Here is a 22,521-nt window from a genome sequence, read left to right as displayed (position 1 = left end):
GTGCGCTCACACATGACAGTAGTCACCATGCGCAAGTTCAGCCAATCAGCTTTCTTACGTTTACAATCACTCTCATTGGTTGGTGATTGTTTTTTCGCTCACAGTGAGCAGCGAAAATAAATAATGGCATAATGGCCTACCTAAATTCTATTTATATTTTTAAGATGGCAAAGAGGCAGTCACGCATATTTTCATTATTTAAAACCATGAGTAAATCTGATAATGAGCCTGATCAAAAGAGATCTTGAGAAGAAATCTGGCTCATGGATCAGGATAGGAGGAGGCGGATCAGTCAGAAAAAAATGACGGAAGAGGTAACTGTGGGCTCTTCTTGAAGATTAGACCGAGTCATTTATTTTTATTGTTTTCCATTGGCATAGTGAAGTAAACTGAATAGTGCTTGTTCATACGATTTATGTTTGTTGCTGCATGTTTTTATTATCCATGACTGACCTATAGCGTTATGGCACAAAATAATTCAAGACCGTTCAGAAATGTGATGCTCTTTTTTGCACTATGACCGATTAATGACGTCATGTTCCGGGAAAACTGAAATTGTTTGGTGGACGTCGGTCACTTTTATTTCCTGGTTTTGTTCCGGGAATTATTCATTTACAAATTAAGCACTGAGGTAAGTTACATTCTAAGTCGATCTCTCTCTCTCTTTTGTATGCTGCAGTGCTGTATTTATACCATAGTAATCTGGTAGTGTTTGCTTTGCTTTGGCTTTTTCTGAGTTAATTACGGGGATCCCCCAAACACTGGGAAATCTCTGTAGACTGATGGCATTTCATGCTGTTCAGCCTTATAATCTTAAAATGTGAGCAAAATCACCTGTTTTGTCATCACTTTAGACATTATGCAAGAGAATCATTCAAACACTAGCTCTAAAGTCACGTTTTTGAACTGTTTCTGCTGTTCTGATGTCAGCTGCAGATGTGAATGAATGGCAGAAGAAAGTAGTTCCTTGTACCAAAGGATTTTTAAGACTCTGTGTGTTTGATTTTCTTTCTTTAATACATGATTATGCCGTCGAACTGTTGTATAAACATAATATCACACTCGTAGCAGTGCTATTTGGCTGTATATCTGCTCCGGCCTCAAGCTAACGCACGCCTCCCACCAGTGCCAATAAACATCGCACTGCTCCCCGTGTAACATTGCTCATATATATCTTTAGAATACATGTATATGTATAGAAATACAACAACAGATTAATTAAATTACTTTACTATAGCATCTGATTTTTTTCATTTGGGTAACCATAGTCAAACATTTGAAAATGACACAATTAGTAAGCCAATCTCTGAACTCCCTATACTACAGAAATCAAAACCACATCCTCTGAAATCTGAAAATATAGCCAGTCTTTTCACAAAATTATCCTAACGAAGCATTTGAAGAAACCAGATGTGCAAGTACACAATCCATCATCCGTAGCAAATGAATGCGAACAGTCTGATGTGCACTAAATGACGACTAATTATTTCCCTTTGAGCAACAGGCAGCAGGTACGGAGTGATTGAATCTGGCATCCCTCATGCGCTCTGCATTTGTGAGAGATCATGTACGCTGCCAGCGCAATCACTCTTAAATTATGACTCACCTTTTCAATAGAGCGAGCTGGAGTCCAAACAATGGGCCAATAAATACAGGCTGGCAGGGCTTATTTTAATCAGAATGAGGGCGTAATGGGAAATAACAGAACAACGGCACAGACCTAGATAACTCAGTCACTGTTACAAGCTCTTGTCATCGTTTCTCTTTGGAGTATAATTCATGCAGGATGGCATTGCTTGTAACTGCAAGTAATTGCATCACAGGCTTTGTTTTAGTGCTATTAACATGAATTAAAGGGGACTTTTATAAGGGGTTGTGTGACAACAGTGTGTGCATATAGCCAGCCTCTAATGGTAAACATTTATTTATTATATTTTTCGTAACCACACTTGATACCAACAGTCTGCAGAAACACTTTGACATTCTCCCTTTGTATGTGTCAATAAAGGGGGAAAGCTCCGCCCACTAGTGATCATCTCTCCCACATTAGCGTAAACAGCCCTGAATGAGAAGCAGCCGTCGCCCACCATTAGAGTTTTAAATCTGCCATTATGCTGACACATAGGCATTTGTAGCTCCGCACCCTTTTGAAAAGAGCACAATCTCATTTGAATTTAAAGCGACAGTAACCAAAATGGCACACTTTGAATTGAAGCCTTAAAGGGTCCGTTTCAGAGAGCTATAAACATTATTTGTGTGGTATTTTGGGCTGAAACTTCACAGAGCACACACTCTAGGGACATCAGAGACTCATTTTACATCTTGTCTCATTTAAGCAAGCATTTCCACTAATAAAAATAACTTGTTTTAATATATTATGCACAGTGTATTTGTACACTCTCAGAAATAAAGGTACAGGAGCTGTCACTGGGGCAGTACCTCTTCAAAAGATACATATTTGTGCCCAAAGAGTCCACAGTGGTACCTCAAAGGTGCATTTTAGGGCCCACATGTACCTAAAAAGTACCTTTGAGGTACCATTTTGGACCCTTCAGGAACAAATATGTATCTTTTGAAAAGGTACTGCCCTAGTGATGGCTCCTATACCTTTATCTCTGAAAGTGTAGGCAATACATTAAATGTGTTAAAGTGATACATTTGTCTTTCATTATTAAGTAAAGATCCATGAATGTATTTTGTAAATTTGCTTCTGTTAATATATTAAAACAGAATATTTGGTTTGTAATATCCCTTGATCCATTTGGCATCCATATCCATAAGAGCTTAAGGCTGATTTATACTTCTGCGTCAAGCACACGTGTATGGTTAGGCACAGCCTTCACGTGGTCGCTGACCCCTTGCCATGGCTGACGCTGACACTGACGCGCACCTCTCAAAAATGTAACTACACGTCGCAACAAAGATTAATGCAAGCTCTGTGATTGGTCGGCTTGGTAGCGGTGACGAGTGTGGGCGGTGCTGAGAGCAGCAAGCCCATTGGAGCGAGTGTATACAAATGTGGAGTCCTGTGAAGGAGCTCTAGATGGAAACTTTTGTTTTGGGTTTACCTTATGATTAAAGTTGTTTCAAGTCTGCCGGTTTCTGCTTCTAAATGAGTGAGTTTTAGCTACCTGTACACTCTCAGAAATAAAGGTATGCGAGCTGTCACTGTGTACCTTTTTAAAAGGTACATGTTTGTACTTAAAGGGTACATATTGGTACCTCAAAAGTATATATTAGTACCTAAAAATTTTAAGAGGAACACTTTTGTACTTTTTAAGTACTAATATGTACTCTTGAGGTATTAATATGGACCTTTTAGGTACAAATTTGTACCTTTTGAAAACCCCAGTGACAGCTTGCATATCTTTGTTTCTGAGAGTGTACATTTAAGGTAGCATTCAGAAAAAACAAAAAACCCGTGAAGAAACTCGATACAGAGAAACATAAAAACCTGCTGTCAGCTAGCGTTACTGAAGTGTTACTGCAGAGCAACACAAAATGCAAGCAAAAGTATAAATGCATGACTCCACGCAAGGCAGGCGCCGTGGGTCATGCCAATCACTCAATGCAGAAGTATAAACCAGCGTTTATTTTGGACAAATTTAAAGGTGATTTTTTTTCAATATTTTATTTTTTGAACTCTCATATTACAGATTTTTTAATAGTTCAAAAATAGCCAAATATTGTCCCATGCAAACAAACATCATTGGAAAGATTATACATTCAGATTTTAGAAGATTATAAATATCAATTTCCAAAACTTCACCCATTTGACTGGTTTAGTGGTCTGGAAACACATATATGGTTGACAAGTTAAAAGCTGATCTCAAGTGACACCAAAGACTTTGTATATTGTACTATATTTATTGATATTAATTATGTATAATTCACAAAAATATTAAGCAGCACTATTGTCTTCAACAATCATTCATCCATTCATCTTTTGGTTTAGTCTCTATTTCAGAGGTGGCCACAGCAGAATAAACCGCCAACTATTCCAGCATATGTTTTATACAGCGTATGCTCTTCCAGCTGCAACCCAGTACTGGGAAACACCCATACGCACTCATTTACACACACTCATACACTACGGCCAATTTAACTTATCTAATTCACCTATAGCGCATGTGTTTGGACTGTGAGGGGAAACCGTGCTGTAAGCCAATAATGAGTATTTCTAGTAGCATAAAAACATATTATAATCATTTATTTATTTAGTTTGTGATGCTGAAAATACTGCTTTCCAATTTATCCCTGTGATGCATTTTAAAATATATTAGATTAAAAAATTGCTATTTTATTTTCTAAAAATATTGAACTTTTTTATAGAATCTTGGTCAAATAAATGAAGTCTTTGTGAGCATAAGAGACTTTAAATAAGTCACATTAATCCAATGTTTTGGAGCAAAATAAATGATATTTTTCAGAATGACAGTTATGAAAATTGCTTCATTGACATTGCATTTTAAAGCCATGACTTGGCAAAATGCATGAATTTCTTCTGCCGGTCAGAGAATGTGAGTTATAAATCCATTCGCATTGTACCATTGTCAAAGGGAGATCATATCTTATTATCTTAAGGATTGGGACTCCACCATATTTAATGATGGGATTAAATCCTCTAAATTATCATTTGTGTGTCTGTGAAATGAACAAGTCTCTCCCAAACCTGCTATAGACACCAAGCTCAACAGTCAAACATGTTGTTTCACAAAAGAAATATTAGAAACCACAGATGTACCAATATGGATTTTTGATATCAATTACTTTTCAGGTGTGAATTTGGTTGTAAACGAAGTTATTGACACTACCAAACTGGAAAAAACCAAGTTGAGTGGCAGTTTTAATCTTTAATACAGCACTTAAAAATATGTATTATTACCAATGTGTTCATGAGCTGTACCAATGCAGTATAACCTGCATTATGGGATGGTTTAATGGATTAGTTAAGCCAGTTTTGAAGCAATAGTACTCACAAAAGTCTCTCAAAATAACTATTATTAATATATTATTGTCATATGTGGTCCTAGAGTCTTAAACTTCACCAGTGTATTTATAGTCAACGATGCAATATATGCGCCAACATGATATTTTTTTCTTTTATGGCCCACGATCTTCATAATATTATAAGTTAATATCATGTTCCAAGAGGACATTTTGTAAATTATCTTCCATAAATACATCAAAATGTACATTTAGATTAGCATTATGCATTGCTTAGAGCCTAATTTGACCACTTTAAATGTGTTTTTTTTACTGCTTATGCAATATTATAGTGCATAGAGCAGGTTTGGCAGAGACTTCTTCATTTCACACACACAAAATCATCATTTAGAGCAGGGGTCACCAAACTTGTTCCTGGAGGGCCGGTGTCCTGCAGATTTTAGCTCCAATCCTAATCAAACACACCTGAACGAGCTAATCAAGGTCTTACTAGGTATACTTGAAACACCCAGCCAGGTGTGTTGAGGCAAGTTGGAGCTAAACCCTGCAGGGACACCGACCCTCCAGGACCGAGATTGGTGACCCCTGATTTAGAGGATTTAATCTTTAATACAGCACTTAAAAAAGCATTATCACAAATTTGTTTATGAACTGTACCCACACTGGTATAACCTGCATTATGGGATGGTTAACTGAACTAGTAAAGCCAGTGTTGTTGCAATAATACTTTCAACATTCATACGTGTCATATGTGTTCCTGAAGCACAAAATCAGAATTAAAATGCACCAGTGTATTTGCAGAAATAGTTAACAATAAATTGTATGTGTCAAAATTATAGATTTTCATCACGATCTTTGTAATATTAGGGTAATATCATGTTCCAAGACGACATTTTGTAAATTTCCTTCAATAAATACATCAAAATGTACATTTAGATTAGCATTGTGCATTGCAAAGAGCCTAATTTGACAACTTTAAAGGTGTTTTTTACTGCGTATGTAATATTATAGTGCTTAGAGCAGGTTTGACAGAGACTTCTTCATTTCACACACACAAAATCATCATTTAGAGAATTTAATCTTTAATACAGCACTTAAAAAAGCATTATCACAAATGTGCTTATGAACAGTACCAACCCACACAGTTATAACCTGCATTATGGGATGGTTACTGGACTAGTAAAGCCAGTGTTGATGCAATAATACTTTCAACAGTCTCACAAAATTACTATTATTAATATATTATTGTCATATGTGTTCCTCAAAATCAGAATTAAAATGCACCAGTGTATTTGCAGGAATAGTTAACAATAAATTGTATGTGTCAAAATTATAGATTTTCATCACGATCTTTGTAATATTAGGTTAATATCGTGTTCCAAAAAGACATTTTGTAAATTTCCTTCAATAAATACATCAAAAGGTAAATTTAGATTAGCATTATGCATTGCTAAGAGCCTAATTTGACAACTTTAAAGGTGTTTTTTTACTGCGTATGCAATATTATAGTGCTTAGAGCAGGTTTGACAGAGACATCTTCATTTCACACACACAAAATCATCATTTAGAGGATTTAATTTTTAATACAGCACTTAAAAAAGCATTATTACCAATGTGTTTATAAACAGTACCAACCCACACAGGTATAACCTGCATTATGGGATGGTTAACTGGACTAGTAAAGCCAGTTTTGATGCAGTAATACTTTCAAAAGTCTTACGAAATAACTATGATTAATATATTATTGTCATGTGTGTTCCTGGAGTCTTAAAGTGCACCAGTGTATTTGTACTGTAGGAATAGTCAACAATACATTATATGCATCAAAATGATATATTGGTCTTTTATGGCCCTCGATCTTTATACTAGTAAGTTAATATCGTGTTGCAAAACGACATTTTATAAATTTTCTTCAATAAATACATCAAAATGTGCATTTAGATTAGCATTATGCATTGCTAAGAGCCTAATTTGACAACTTTAAAGGTGTTTTTTTACTGCTTATGTAATATTATAGTGCTTAGAGCAGGTTTGGCAGAGACGTCTTCATTCCACACACACAAAATCATCATTCAGAGGATTTAATCTTTAATACAGCTCTTAAAAAAACATTATTACCAATGTGTTTATAAACACCAACCCACACAGTTATAACCTGCATTATGGGATGGTTAACTGGACTAGTAAAGCCAGTGTTGTTGCAATAATACTTTCAACAGTCTCACAAAATTACTATGATTAATATATTATTGTCATATGTGTTCCTCAAAATCAGAATAAAATGCACCAGTGTATTTGCAGGAATAGTTAACAATAAATTGTATGTGTCAAAATTATAGATTTTCATCACGATCTTTGTAATATTAGGTTAATATCATGTTCCAAAAAGACATTTTGTAAATTTCCTTCAATAAATACATCAAAATGTACATTTAGATTAGCATTATGCATTGTTAAGAGCCTAATTTGACAACTTTAAAGGTGTTTTTTACTGCTAATGCAATATTATAGTGCTTAGAGCAGGTTTGGCAGAGACTTTTCACACACACAAAAACGAGCATTCAGAGAATTTAATCTTTAATACAGCACTTAAAAAAGCATTATCACAAATGTATTTATGAACAGTACCAACCCACACGGGTATAACCTGCATTATGGGATGGTTAACTGAACTAGTAAAGCCAGTTTTGTTGCAATAATACTTTCAAAATTCTTACGAAATAACTATTATTAATATATTATTGTCATATGTGTTCCTGGAGTCTTAAAGTGCACCAGTGTATTTGTACTGTAGGAATAGTCAACAATACATTATATGCATCAAAATGATATATTGGTCTTTTATGGCCCTCGATCTTTATACTATTAAGTTAATATCAAGTTGCAAAAAGACATTTTGTAAATTTCCTTCTATAAATACATCAAAATGTACATTTAGATTAGCATTATGCATTGCTAAGAGCCTAATTTGACAACTTTAAAGGTGTTTTTTACTGCGTATGCAATATTATAGTGCTTAGAGCAGGTTTGGCAGAGACTTCTTCATTTCACACACACAAAATCATCATTCAGAGCATTTAATCTTTAATACAGCTCTTAAAAAAACATTATTACCAATGTGTTTATAAACAGTACCAACCCACACAGGTATGGCCTGCATTATGGGATGGTTACTAGACTAGTAAAGCCAGTTTTGATGCAATAATACTTTCAAAAGTCTTACGAAATAACTATGATTAATATATTATTGTCATGTGTGGTCCTGGAGTCTTAGAGCGCATCAGTGTATTTGTACTGTAGGAATAGTCAACAATACATTATATGCATCAAAATGATATATTGGTCTTTTATGGCCCTCGATCTTTATACTATTAAGTTAATATCATGTTGCAAAAAGACATTTTGTAAATTTCTTTAATAAAAATACATCAAAATGTACATTTAGTTTAGCATTATCCATTGCTTAGAGCCTAATTTGACAACTTTAAAGGTGTTTTTTTACTGCGTATGCAATATTATAGTGCTTAGAGCAGGTTTGACAGAGACTTCTTCATTTCACACACACAAAAACGAGCATTCAGAGGATTTAATCTTTAATACAGCACTTAAAAAAGCATTATCACAAATGTGTTGTACCAACCCACACTGGTATAACCTGCATTATGGGATGGTTAACTATACCAGTAAAGCCAGTGTTGATGCAGTAATACAAAAGGACATTTAAGTGTGACTAACTGAATCTCTAATGGCTTGTATTACACCAAACAGACAATATTATTTCTGAACTGCTTTAGTCTGCAATTAAAATTAACCTTCCGACTCCACAATGGTGTGTCTTGTTAATCATGCAGTGTGGGTTACAATATTAATGGTATTTGTTATTAATACATGTCCTGCAAAGACTGCACAGATTGACCTCATTACGTATTTGTGTCTTGATATGCTTCTCTTATTATACTCAAGATCTTTGGAGCCTGAATTAATTGTATAAAGTGTTTTATAATGCATTCAGGGCTTTTACAGATTGCTTGACTTTAGGATAATGCCTTTCTAACCCATAGCAACATTTCACAGTTGTAAGTTTGAAAGCATTTTGTTTTTAACCCTGCTTTATGATGATCTATCATCTTCTTTTATCCCGGCCCTTTACGCAGCGCCTTACGACAGAATTCCACATGCTCAAATTATAGTGTGCTTATATTGTGGCTTATTTAATGATAACTAAAGCTGAATAATTGATGCAGGAGGTGGAGACAGTTAAACATTGGTATATTTATCGTTATTTTTAGAGATAACTTGATATAATAGGTGGACTCAGCGGTCAGCACTGTTGCCTCACAGCAAGAAGGTCGCTGGTTTAAGTCCTAGCTGGGTCAGTTGGCATTTCTGTGTAGAGTTTGCATGTTCTCCTTGTTGGAGAAACTTAACTAATTTTATAATCCTCATCCTCTTAAGGCTCAAGGTGTTTTTTTTACATGCATTTTTTATTTCTCTTTGTTATTTGGGCTTATTGGAACCTAATTAGAATAAAAATTGAAGTATCTTCTTTTGATATGATGTACTTTTAGATAAAAATGATGTCCTTATATGTGGACTCGTGGTCCAAATTTACATAAAACAATTTTTCCTGAATTTTTTTAATGCATATTTAACAGAGAATTTTTTTTACTTGCTTTGACTATCAGACTAAAACCAAACATTTTCCCATTTTGGACAGTTAAAAATAGTGTTTGGGACATTTCATATGCTGCAAAACAGTTGCAGGATGACACTGTACGTCGAAATATAAATATAAAATATAAAACATAAAACAAAATAAAAATAAACAAAATATAAAACATTCAAAGTGTTTTAGATAGCCACTTAAGAGCTAAAATGTGCTGTCCATGTATGTGGACACTCAAGCCTTAGGAGGTTAAAGCAAACTTATGTGTGTGTTGTTTCAAGGAAGTGACCATTCATTTATGTTGTGTTTTATTTTCATTTGTTTTTATTCATTTATTCTTCATTTAATTATTTGGTTCAATCATATTATTTTGTTTAATCATATGATCATTAGTCATTTATATAATTATCATTATAATTTGATTAATTAATGATTTGATTATTATTATTATCATTATTATTGACTATTTTTTGTCATTTTATTATGTTTTTATATTTTACTATTACTATTTTCAAACAATTGTTGCTTCATTATTATTTACATTTTCCATATTGTTATAATCTCATGACTGTGGATTCAAGCGACACTTGTTTTCATGAGTAAGAGATAAGAGAATGTCTCCATTTCAAGGCCTGTATTGTCTCTGGACGATGTTGCGAAGCAGTAATTTTCCATTGCTGTTGCCTGTGGTATAATAACAATTTATCCTGGTCAGAAGAATTCTGAACAATGAATCATACGCAACTAAAATTATTCAATAGGATGCCCTTCCAGCCACAACACAGTACTGGGAAACACCCATACACTCTCACATTCACACACACTCATACACTATTTTAGTTTATCCAATTCACCTATAGCGCATGTGTTTGGACTGTGGGGGAAACCAGAGCACCCGGAGACTGGGAGAACATGAAAACTCCACAAATAAACAACAACTGGCTCACCAGGGACTCGAACCAGCAACCTTCTTGCTGTGAGGCGACAGTGCTAACCACTGAGCCACTGTGTCGCCCCATCAAAAATTCTAAAAATGCAATTCTAAAGCATAAATAAACAGTAAACACCCATGTATCGTGAACTTTGGATGAAATGTTAATTAACAGATAATTTCACAGTGCAAATGTACAGTGAGACATTTCTAATCTTAATAGACATGTCTAAGCATAATAGTTTTAATAACTCTTTTCTAATAACTGATTTATTTTATCTTTGCCATGATGACAGTAAATAATATTTGACTAGATATTTTTCAGGATTCTAGAATTTAGCTTAAAGGCTTAACTAGGTTAATTAGGTTAACTAGGCAAGTTAGGGTAATTAGGCAAGTCCGTGTATAACGATGTTTTCTTCCGTAGACAATCAGGAAAAATAAAGCTTTAGGGGCCGATCGCACCAAACGCGCTTTTACGTTCCAAAAACGCGAGGCACACCTCACTGCCTTTTTTGTTGACAAGACAAAACAAGTGCGATGCGGTTTTTATGTCACTAGGCAACAACTAAATCACTGCGTATTGTGCGCGAGTGTTGCTGTTGATACTGTTATAATTGTAATATTTATTAATATTGTGATACTCAATATTTGTGAAGACATTCAGCTCCGGATTACTCAAAACAGCGACCGCTAGTCTCTCCTCCATCTTCAAAAGTCTCCATAGTCATCTTGACAACACAAACACTGCACATCTCAACGGAAACCCCGCTTCTGCTTTCATTTGATAGGAGAATGTAAAGGTGCGACTGACGTAATGTGCTTTTTCCGCTCAGGGTTGACGTTTTTCAACTGTGAGCGCACAGCGAGCTATGGTGGGGTGAGAAATCGAGTCCACCCTGCAATCGAGTTCGCTTAAGACCCCTAAGGGATCGTCTGTGGTGAATGCCTGAGCAAAAGCTATTATAATGATACCCTGTTGTGTGGCTAGTCAGAGCTACGTTAGCTTATTGTAGCCAGGAGGCTAACGGTAGAGGTATGAGTATGCTAGCACATTAGCTAACTGGGCTAACTTAACAGTATAAAAGATAAATTCTCAATTTCATAACCCATACATGCCTTTAATTATAAATAAGTATACGAAAGGATCAATATAACGCTTATACATGCCGTTTTAATGGTGAAATGAAATAGGCACGCTTTCATTCATTTATTTTCTTTTCGGCTTAGTCCCTTTATTAATCCGGGGTCGCCACAGGGGATTAAACCGCCAACTTATCCAGCACGTTTTACGCAGCGGATGCCCTTTCAGCTGCAACCCATCTCTGGGAAACATCCATACACTCTTGCTCTCACACACATACACTACGGACAATTTAGCCTACCCAATTCACCTGTACCACATGTCTTTGGACTGTGGGGGAAACCGAAGCACCCGGAGGAAATCCACGCGAACGCAGGGAGAACATGCAAACTCCACACAGAAACGCCAACTGACCCAGCTGAGGTTCGAACCAGCGACCTTCTTGCTTTGAGGCGACAGCACTACCTACTGCGCCACTGCGTCGCCCATAGTCACGCTTTATATTATATAAATTATTACTACATTATTACTACAAACTATACCTATTACAACTCCAGTAAAACAATAGGATCACTCTCGGGGGGGGGATGGGGTTATGGCTCAATTTCTCCTGACACCGGCAAAATTGCAGAGGCGCAGCAGGCGGTTAAAACGCGAGGCACACAGAGCACATTAGCAGCGTGCAAAATGCTCACGGTCGTTAGTAAACCATTCAAAAAAGGTGCCTCTCAGCACAGAAAACTTTTACTCTTAGCTGCTGACCAAGGGTGCATCTCGCTATTAGTTCTACTCGATCTTAGTGCAGCATTTTATTATTATTATTATTAATCGCTTAAAGTCTACAGGTGTCCAGGGACATGCCCTACAATGGTTTAAGTCATACTTATCTGACCGTTACCAGTTTGTGAATATTAATGGACAGCCTTCACAAATCAGCCCAGTAAAATACGGGGTGCCTCAAGGATCAGTTTTAGGCCCTTTGCTGTTTACAATATACATGCTACCCCTGGGAGACATTATTAGAAGACATGGGATCAGCTTTCACTGCTATGCAGATGATACTCAATTATATATTTCAACTAAACCTGACGAGACGTCTAATCTGTCCAAGCTAACTGAGTGTATTAAAGATGTTAAAGACTGGATGACCAACAATTATCTTCTCTTAAACTCAGACAAAACAGAATTATTACTTATTGGGCCAAAATCCTGTACACAGCAGATCTCACAACTCGATCTACAATTAGAGGGATACAAAGTTAGCGTTAGCTCTACTATAAAAGATCTGGGTGTCATATTAGACAGTAATTTAACTTTTAAAAATCATATTTCCCATGTCACAAAAACTGCTTTCTTTCATCTGAGAAATATCGCTAAGTTACGAAGTATGCTATCCATCTCAGATGCAGAAAAGCTAGTCCATGCTTTTATGACTTCTAGGCTGGACTACTGTAATGCTCTGTTTGCTGGCTGCCCAGCATCCTCTATTAACAAACTTCAATTAGTACAAAATGCAGCTGCCAGAGTTCTTACCAGGTCTAGAAAATTTGATCACATCACCCCAATTTTATCCTCCTTACACTGGCTGCCTGTTAAGTTTCGTATTGAATTTAAAATATTGCTTCTTACATATAAAGCTTTAAATAATCTAGCTCCTGTTTATCTAACCAATCTTCTGTCTCGCTACAATCCAACTCGCTCTTTAAGGTCTCAAAACTCAGGGCTTCTGGTAGTACCTAGAATAGCAAAGTCGAGTAAAGGAGGTCGAGCCTTCTCATTTATAGCTCCTGAACTCTGAAATAGCCTTCCTGATAACGTCCGAGGCTCAGACACACTCTCCCAATTCAAAACTAGATTAAAGACCTATCTGTTCAGTAAAGCATACACTTAGTGCACCACTTGGGGGCTTCCACACAGGTTATGCATCTTGTTGATATACACTGTGAACATCAGCTACGCTAATTATTTTCTTTATTCTCCATTTCCACCTGGGGATACTCTTCCCGAGGCCCTCAGACTACGCAGAGTCACTGATTCGATCCAAGACCAACGACGAGATGATCCCAAGGTTTTTATATCCTGGACCTGGCCGAATCCTGAGCAGCTACTGTGATGGTCATGGAGGAGTGGAGAATATGAGACTGATTCCTGTGACGCTCCAGAGACAGACGAGTCTTCGCTGAGGCCAGCTTCCAGCCTCCGCCACTGAGACTACAGCTCTGCACAAGACGTTGGGCCAGCGGAGAAATTAAAATGGTCGTGCCCAACTGAGCCTGGTTTCTCTCAAGGTTTTTTTTCTTCACTTCCACCTTTAGTGAAGTTTTTTTTCCCTCTCCGCTGTCGCCACTGGCTTGCATGTTTCGGGATCTATAGAGCTGCGCATCGTTGGATTTGCTCTTCAGTATTTGGACTCTCAGTAGTGATTATTAAACCACACTGAACTGAGCTAAACTGAACTGAACTTAAACACTACAAACTGAACTACACTGTTCCTATTTACTGTGACCTTTTATGTGAAGCTGCTTTGACACAATCTACATTGTATAAGCGCTATACAAATAAAGGTGAATTGAATTGAATTGAAAAACATGTTCGGGTGTGATCGACCCCTAAGGGGGCTATTAATATTGACCTTAAAATGGTTTTAAAAACTGCTTTTATTCTAGCCGAAATAAAACAAATAAGACTTTTTGCAGAAGAAAAAATATTATTGCAAATACTGTGAAAATTTCCTTGCTCTGTTAAACATCAATTGGGAAATATTTCAAAAGAAAGAACCAATAAATTTGACTTCAACTGTATGTATTTCTGTAGCCAAAACAAATTCCTTGTGTGTGTGAAGCAGATTTGGCAATAAAACTGATACTGATACTGATTTTAAAAATAAACAAACTTTCAGAAATGTAAATGCAACACTACTACTTACACTTCCAAAAAGGAACATCTTCACCATACGTAGAATCAGATACGCCCAGAATATGTGAAGCATCAAGAGAACGACGAGCATGAAGTTAAAAAAGTAATATCCAAAGAACGGTGGGTAATACAAAGGCGGGTAAACCCACGTGCAGTGTATGATCCTGTAATTAAAAAGCATGAGACAACAGAGATGGTTTAGGATATAATAATGCACATAACATTATGAAAAAATACACCTGAAGAGTACGCAGTTCTCACCAAAAGGGAAAGATGATGAGTCTGGTGACTATAAAGACGGCGGCAAACACTACAAAGATGCCGTTGCAAGTTTTGAACCATTTGGCGTAGTTAAAGATCTTGGCAGACTGCAATGAAATAGCACACGAAAATCTGTTCAAACTGGTGATGCACAAAATCAACCATATGAATCCAATAACAGTTTAATAGTGACTCTAAACTACTGAGGCATTCATAAAGATGTTTATAGGCCATATTAAATGAGCTGACAAAAAGTATTCCTTATAGAAACACTACTTTCAACACAATTTTTTAAAAATTTTATACTGTTGTTTTGTAAACAGGTGGTACTGGGGTGTGTGTAAGTTAAAACTTAGCCTAGTTTAAATGTAAAAAGGCACTACAGTACAATTTATGGAATGATTTTACATTGTACTATTAAACATAACTCTACATAAACAGTTGAAGACTCAATTATTAGCTGTTATTTCTGCACATTTTTAAACATTAGTTTTAATAAGAAATGTCTAATATCTAATTTATTTTGTCTTTGCCATGATGACAGTACATAATATTTTACTTGATATTTTGCAGGATACTAGTATTCAGCTTAAAGCTGCAGTTACACTGCACTTTTCTCCCCATACACTCAAAAAATATAATTTTTTAACTCGTTCAAACTACTTAATTAAAATGAGCTGAAACAACACAATTCTTGAGATTTCAAAAGGGGACAAATTAATTTTTTTAATATTCAATTCACATACATTTGTTAAAAGTGTTAAGTTAACTTAATCGATTTGTGTTGGGACAACATTTTTTACAGTGTAGACTTCCATTCATACGCACGCGAATGCAGCAAGTTCCGCAGGTCGCTGCGTTTGAAAGTTCAAGCTTGGTGAACTCTGACCTGCGAAATCGCATCACATGATTGCGTGAGACCAATCGAAGATCAAAACATGACATCTCTGGACAGGAATTTAAAACGTGGACCAATCGCTTGCTTTTTTTAATGTCTAATCATCTTGTTTAATCCCGCCCATTTTCGCAGCGCCCTACAACAGAATTTCGCACGCACAAACTCTAGTGTGACCGCAGCATGAAGGCTTCACTATGGTAATTAAGCTAACTTGGAAATTTAGGTAAATTAGGCAAGTCAGTGGTTTGTTCTGTTGACAATCGATAATATTGCTATTATTATATCAGGCCCCGTTTACACTGCCAGTTAAATGTGACGAAATTTCGAATTGTTGCTTATATGTGACAGATCAGATCTGTTCTATGACTGTGTAAACAGGAAAAAAAACGCATGCATTCAGATAATTAGAGATCAGTTTCAGGCCTCCTTCATATGTGGAAATAAATCAGATATAAATCGGATATGTGACAAAGGACTATCATGTAAACAGGCAGATTGGATTTATTGAGGCCTTCCATTTTGTATGTCATTAGACTTGCGACAATGTGGTATTTCTCTGTGGTTTAATGACATAGAAAGACTGTGTGTGCTCATTGTAAAATTTCGGACCCACTGCTCCTCATTAAAGCCCGCCACAATTTGCTCTGAGATCTCCCTTCGTACCCACAAATTCCCCTGAAGGGTGGAGGACACCATATATAAACAATAGACGCGAGCTGCGATGATGGCCCTTTCCCTCCACCTCCGCCTCAAAATCATTTTAAAGTTAGGTGAACTTTGTCGGCGCCAATAGCCTCATGGTTAGTGCGTCGACCCAAGGTGCTCACGGTGACACGAGTTCAATTCCCGGCTCGAGGTCCTTTGTCGATCCTTCCCCTATCTCTGCTCCCCAGACTTTCCTGTCTGTAAAATCTCCACTGTCCTATCCCAATAAAGGTGCAAACCCCTAAAAAAAATAATTATAAAAGTTGGGTGAACTTCGCATATTTTGCAGAGCTAAAAGCAAGATTAATTTCTTCCATCGTGGCTAGTGTAGTGCTGATGCTAGAACCCGCATTTACGCATGCGCGACATCGTAAACTGTATAGCAAGTGTAAACACATGAATCAGATATGCATCACAATTAAAAGAACGTGTAAACAGACAGGCAAAAAAAATCAGATATAGGCAACAAATCGGAATTGGGCATCAAGACCTGACAGTGTAAACGTGGCCTTAGTGACAGGTTTCGTGGTATGGTTGTATTTAACAGTGGGTTCAGATGTAAGGGATGGGTCAGCAGCGTAATTATAAATGTAATTAGAGAAATTAATTTTTTAAATATAATTGCCATGTAAAAACGTACACAATTAGTGCATTCTACCAAATAATTTATTTATATGCAGGTACATAGTATGTAAAGGGACAGTTCACCCAAATATTGCATATTAATTTACTCACCCACAGGTCATCCGAGATGTAGGTGGCTTTTTTCCTGAGTAGAACATTAAAGAAGATTTTTAGCTAAATTTGTGGTGCTTGCTTGGTGATTTAAATAAAGGCAGTCAATGTCGACAGTGTTTTTAGATTAAAAGTAAACACAAACAAACGAGTTCGAATCAATGGTCATGTCTCCTGATGACACACTCAGATCTTGAGCGAAACGATCAGTGTGAAAAACTGAGCATTATTTACAGTACAATATTACAATATTATTAGCTTTAACGCACGGCCTGGTCAAACAGTTCTCTGCGCATGTGCAAATGTAGTCCGATTGTAGTCCTGACGCATTTGATGATAGTGTTTGGACAGGAGGACAGGTGATGCAGTTTGTTATAGATATTGGTGACAGTGCGACCATCCCTCACCCATTCGTCCGTCCAGAGTAACTGGACTACATCGCACATCCAGCTAGAACTGTTTGACCAGGCTGTGGATTAAAGCTATAATATTGTAAATAATGTTTAATTTTATACATGGACCAATCATTTAGCTTCCTAAGGCCTCCGTGTGTCATCAAGTGCCGCGGTTATTGATTATTGATTGTTTGTATGTGTTTATTTTTAATCTCAAAAGACTGTAACCATTGACTGACATTATATTTATCACTAAGGACCAGCTCAAAACCTTCTTTATGTTCTACTGAAGAAAGAAAGGCACCTACATCTTGAATGACCTGTGGCTGAGTACATTTTTGGATATACTATGCATTTAAGGCCACTTCATTTAAAGTAGGACCAATTATTTTTAAAACATTAGTCAATATTCTTGCTTGGATATAAAGAAACTAGTCATAATAATATAGTTCCTGGATGGTTCTCTGATCCCATTGCACTCTCTATTCATATTAAGATGAGAAATGACGATGAGTATTCAATTAAAATAAGATTTGGCATATTATTCACCTCCAGAAGGATGTCTGAGGAGTCGTGAATGAGTAGGACCAATGTCCCGACGCGGATGTAGTTTCCACACCAGGAGAAAGCCAAGAGCGTTAGTGTGGCCCAATGATGGATGATCTGCTCTTTAAAGTCCTGAAAACAGAATCACTTACAGTTTTTTTTTCACACTTATTCTGTTGCAGAATAAAACAGCATTGCATTTATCAGCTGCTTTTATCCAAACCAATTTATATTGCACTGAAGCTTACATTTTGCATTTCATCAGTTCTTAAATAATAGATTTAATCAGCTCTTAGATTTAACTTTAGATAATATTTAAATTTTAAATTTATTTGTCAGGGACTCAAAAGGAAACATGTTTTGTGCCTAAGTTGCAGTGGAAAGATAGATTTTAACCAGTTCTTGAATAATAGATGAGATCTGAATCTAAATAATGAAAACAACAAGTTAATATATGTTTAAATTATAGAGTGCAGTCATTATCTTACGTCTTATTTTTTTGTTGTAGTTGTTTTTCATGATCAGAGACTGTATTCCAAAGCATTTTATCTAAAGTCCTCCTGAATAGCAGTAAAAATTGACTGTAAAAAGCGATTAGTTACTTAACCTGAGTAAAGCAAGTAAACCTGTTGCCTTAAAAGTGACAAGTTGACCACTTAAAAAAGAAACCTGTTATAGCTTGGAAGTGTTAAGTTGACTTAAGTAAACGAGCTATGTTTATAAATATAAGAAATAAAGAGCAGCTATTTTACCCCTTTAAAGATTTAATATAAGTCTTTTGTGTCTCCAAAATGTGTCTGCAAAGTTTCAGCTCAAAACACCTATCAGATTATTTGTTATACCTTTCAGAATATGGGAAATTTGAGCTGTTAGGTCATTGTAGCTGTTTTTTTTCCCTTCACGTAGATAAACAGCACAGTGACAGACAAGAATGAAGCAGATCTCCCTTACTACAGTAAGAACTCTTTCTTTGATGTATTTGTTGTGGAGTTAATTCAAGCCTTTCTGCAATGATGAGTCACACACAATTTTGTTATAAAGTTCGCACGCACATGCACACACACACACACACACATTTAGCTTTGCACAGTTTTTTCATGGCACATGTGCCAGGATAGACTTTAATATCCACTGCTGTATGAACATCCGCTATGTTAATGTACAAAATAAACTGATTTAAGGGCCTCAAAATGGGAGGGATTTGGATCCTATTTTAACATCAGGAACTTTTTAAAAAGAGACTTATTGTCTTTATATCACTCCTCTATGATTGTGGACACTATACCTGCACACAGTTCTGTCCAAACAGTTTCCAAACATTGATTTATATCATAGGTGCCCTTTAAGTTAAGTCAATGAGTTTACTTAAAATCAGCTAATCCCTTTAAAAAGCAATGGATTTACTTACTTTTTAAAAAGTCAACTAATTGATTCTCACCGTGTTCTAAGCTACGAGTTTTATCTTAAAACCTATTCACAAAGCTGCTGAGACAAACTTCTACTTAGGAATGCAGAGAATAAGAGTGGAGTTAACCTTGTTGCTATAGGTAATCTTGATGTAATTTTGTTCATTAAGTATGCACAACCTGATTGGCTGATAGAAAAGGGGAGGGCCTCTGTCATGAATGTATTCTTGGAAACATTGTAAAGGTTAATATTATGTAGCCATATTCAAATAAAGGTTTTAAAAAAATAACTGTTTGCCTGGAATAAAAAGTCTACAAAAGTCATACACCTCTGAAATAAATGTATTACCTGGGGGCTAATAAGTAATGTGGTAAACAATTAGGCTCAAGGGAAACAGACTTAATTAAAAAAGCTTCTAGTACATAGTGTTATGCAGCAATACTGACCTTTCGTTTGACATCGAAGGTTATTCTGAGGACAAGCGACAAATAGAAACTCATCTCCACAGTATAATACCAATACTGCGAGTCTAACATGGACTAGAAAGAAAAAAACACAACAATAAACTTTCAGAAACATGCACAATATAGCAAGACTTAAACATTTAGACTATACAGAAGACTATTCAGTTCGTTTTGCTTTGATTTTCTGCCCAGGCCCATTAGAAATAAGTGCCTTACATTTTTTGAGAAATGTCAAATGCATTACTCTAGGTTTGTTTTATTGCATGTTTCAGATGACAAATCCACTAGAGGGTGCTGTCTACAGTTTTGGGAATCTGAAATATGCTACTTAGGGCATGTTTTGTTGTACGTTTCAGATGACAAATCCACTAGAGGGCACTGTCTACATTTTTGCAAATCTGTAATACGTTATTAGGGCATGTTTTGTTGCACGTTTCAGATGACAAATCCACTAGAGAGCGCTGTCTACATTTTTGCAAATCTAAAATATGTTACTTAGGCTACTTTTTGTTGTACATTTCAGTTGACAAATCCACTAGAGGGCACTGTCTACTTTTTAGCAAATCTGAAATACGTTACTTAGGGCATGTTTTATTGTACGTTCCAGATGACAAATCCACTAGCGGGCACTGTCTACTTATTCGTGAATCTGAAATATGTTTCTTGTGGTACATTTTGTTGTATGTTTCAGATTTATATCCTTCTTGTTAACGTGCAAACATATTCGATTACTTACATTATACATTATACATTACTTACTGTGTGTTTTGTTGAATGTTTCAGATGACAAATCCACTAGAGTGCGCTGTCTACATTTTTTGTAATCTGAAATACGTTACCTAAGGTATGTTTTGTTGTACATTTCAGATGACAAATCCACTAGAGGGCGCTGTTTAAATTTTTTGTAATCTGAAATACGTTACTTAAGGTATGTTTTGTTGTACGTTTCAGATGACAAATCCATTAGAGGGCGCTGTCTACATTTTTGTGAATCTAAATACGTTACTTAGGGCATGTTTTGTTGTACGTTTCAGATGACAAATCCACTAGAGGGTGTAGTCTACAGTTCTGCAAATCTGAAATACGTTACTTAGGGCATGTTTTGTTGTACGTTTCAGATGACAAATCCACTAGAGGGCGCTGTCTACATTTTTGCGAATCTGGAATACGTTACTTAGGGCATGTTTTGTTGTACGTTTCAGATGACAAATCCACTAGAGGGCACTGTCTACATTTTTGCTAATATGAAATGCGTTACTCAGGGCATGTTTTGTTGTACATTTCAGATGACAAATCCACTAGAGGGCGCTGTCTACAGTTTTGCCAATCTGAAATACGTTACTTAGGGCATGTTTTATTGTACGTTCCAGATGACAAATCCCACTAGAGGGCACTGTCTACATATTCGTGAATCTGAAATATGTTTCTTGTGGTACGTTTTGTTGTACGTTTCAGATTTATATCCTTCTTGTACACGTGCAAACATATTCGATTACAAATCATAGACATTGTTAAGTTGTTTTTTGGTATTTGTTTGGTGTTGTGCAAAGAACTGCACTAAAATAATCCTTTGTTCATTAATAATACAGCCCTGTGAATATCATCAGTGTGAAAATAAATCTGCCATACTGCCCTATATAGCATTCAAATTACCTAGAAACTGCAATTAAATGTAGATTTAAGCACGCTTTTATATATATTTTACAAAAATTTGGGCTGAAGGACATATTTACAATGAGCTTGAGTTGCAGACTTTTTGGGCCTGATTATTTTAAGAAATGCATTGTTGTTAGTGCCAATCTGAATGACATCACTTTTGATTGCAACCTGGAACTCCAGACACATTTCAGCGTGGCCAAAAAAAGCCATTTTTGTTCTAAACATGGCCATGTTTGATTTGGCACATGTGAAACTTATTATCTGCCTTATTTATTAGCTGTGATGTCAATTTGGGCATTGCGTGAACCCTTTATCAGGATCAGGTCAAAGTGTTCTTATTAGTGCAGGTGATATGAGCCATAAAATACAAACACTTCTTGGAACACATGTGAGATCTGAAAGAACTGGGTCATACCTGTTTCGGATAGTCACTCCACACCTCAGGCACACTATAAAACCAGGGTTTCTATGATAAACAGATAAATCAATACCATTAAATATGTGAACATGCTCATTTTAGCCTCTAAATGGGGAAGACAATAGAGAAAAATAAGTATTGAACATGTGATGATTTTTTTTCTGGGAATAATATTTGTAAAGCAGCTCTTAACATGGAATTGAACCAGATTTTGGTAAAAATTGAAACAATACAAACATAAAACTAAAACAAAACAAAAAAAATCTGTGTAATAATAATGGAACGACACAAGGAGAAAGTACTGAACTACTGAAATGTATTTAATACTTTATATAAAAGGCTTTTTAGGTGATGGCAGCTTAAAGACGCCTCATGGAGAATGAAGCCACATGCATTGCTCAGTTGTGAGTTTTTCACAGACTTCAGCAGTGTGTAAAAATCTTGATGGTTCTGTGGGTCGTGTCCATCAAATCGTCTATCTTTAATTTG

At 36.1% G+C, this 22,521-nt stretch overlaps 1 protein-coding gene across 1 annotated transcript in view; it reads right to left on the bottom strand.

Annotated features, from left to right (window-relative positions):
- The window catches only part of cers3a (ceramide synthase 3a), a 48,345-nt gene that overhangs the window by 6,341 nt on the left and 19,483 nt on the right, over nucleotides 1–22,521 (bottom strand). The window contains exons 6-10 of the mRNA XM_056461007.1: nucleotides 22,030–22,080; nucleotides 19,938–20,030; nucleotides 18,088–18,216; nucleotides 14,806–14,912; nucleotides 14,555–14,708 (exon numbers count right to left, since the gene is read on the bottom strand). Of these exons, the coding sequence (XP_056316982.1) occupies nucleotides 14,555–14,708; nucleotides 14,806–14,912; nucleotides 18,088–18,216; nucleotides 19,938–20,030; nucleotides 22,030–22,080 (534 nt within the window). The remainder of the gene's footprint in view (nucleotides 1–14,554; nucleotides 14,709–14,805; nucleotides 14,913–18,087; nucleotides 18,217–19,937; nucleotides 20,031–22,029; nucleotides 22,081–22,521) is intronic.

Source organism: Danio aesculapii, chromosome 7, assembly GCF_903798145.1.
Source record: "Danio aesculapii chromosome 7, fDanAes4.1, whole genome shotgun sequence".
NCBI lineage: Eukaryota > Metazoa > Chordata > Actinopteri > Cypriniformes > Danionidae > Danio > Danio aesculapii.
The sequence above is the reverse complement of the archived record's forward strand: the minus strand, read 5'-3'. Positions and strand labels throughout refer to the sequence as shown.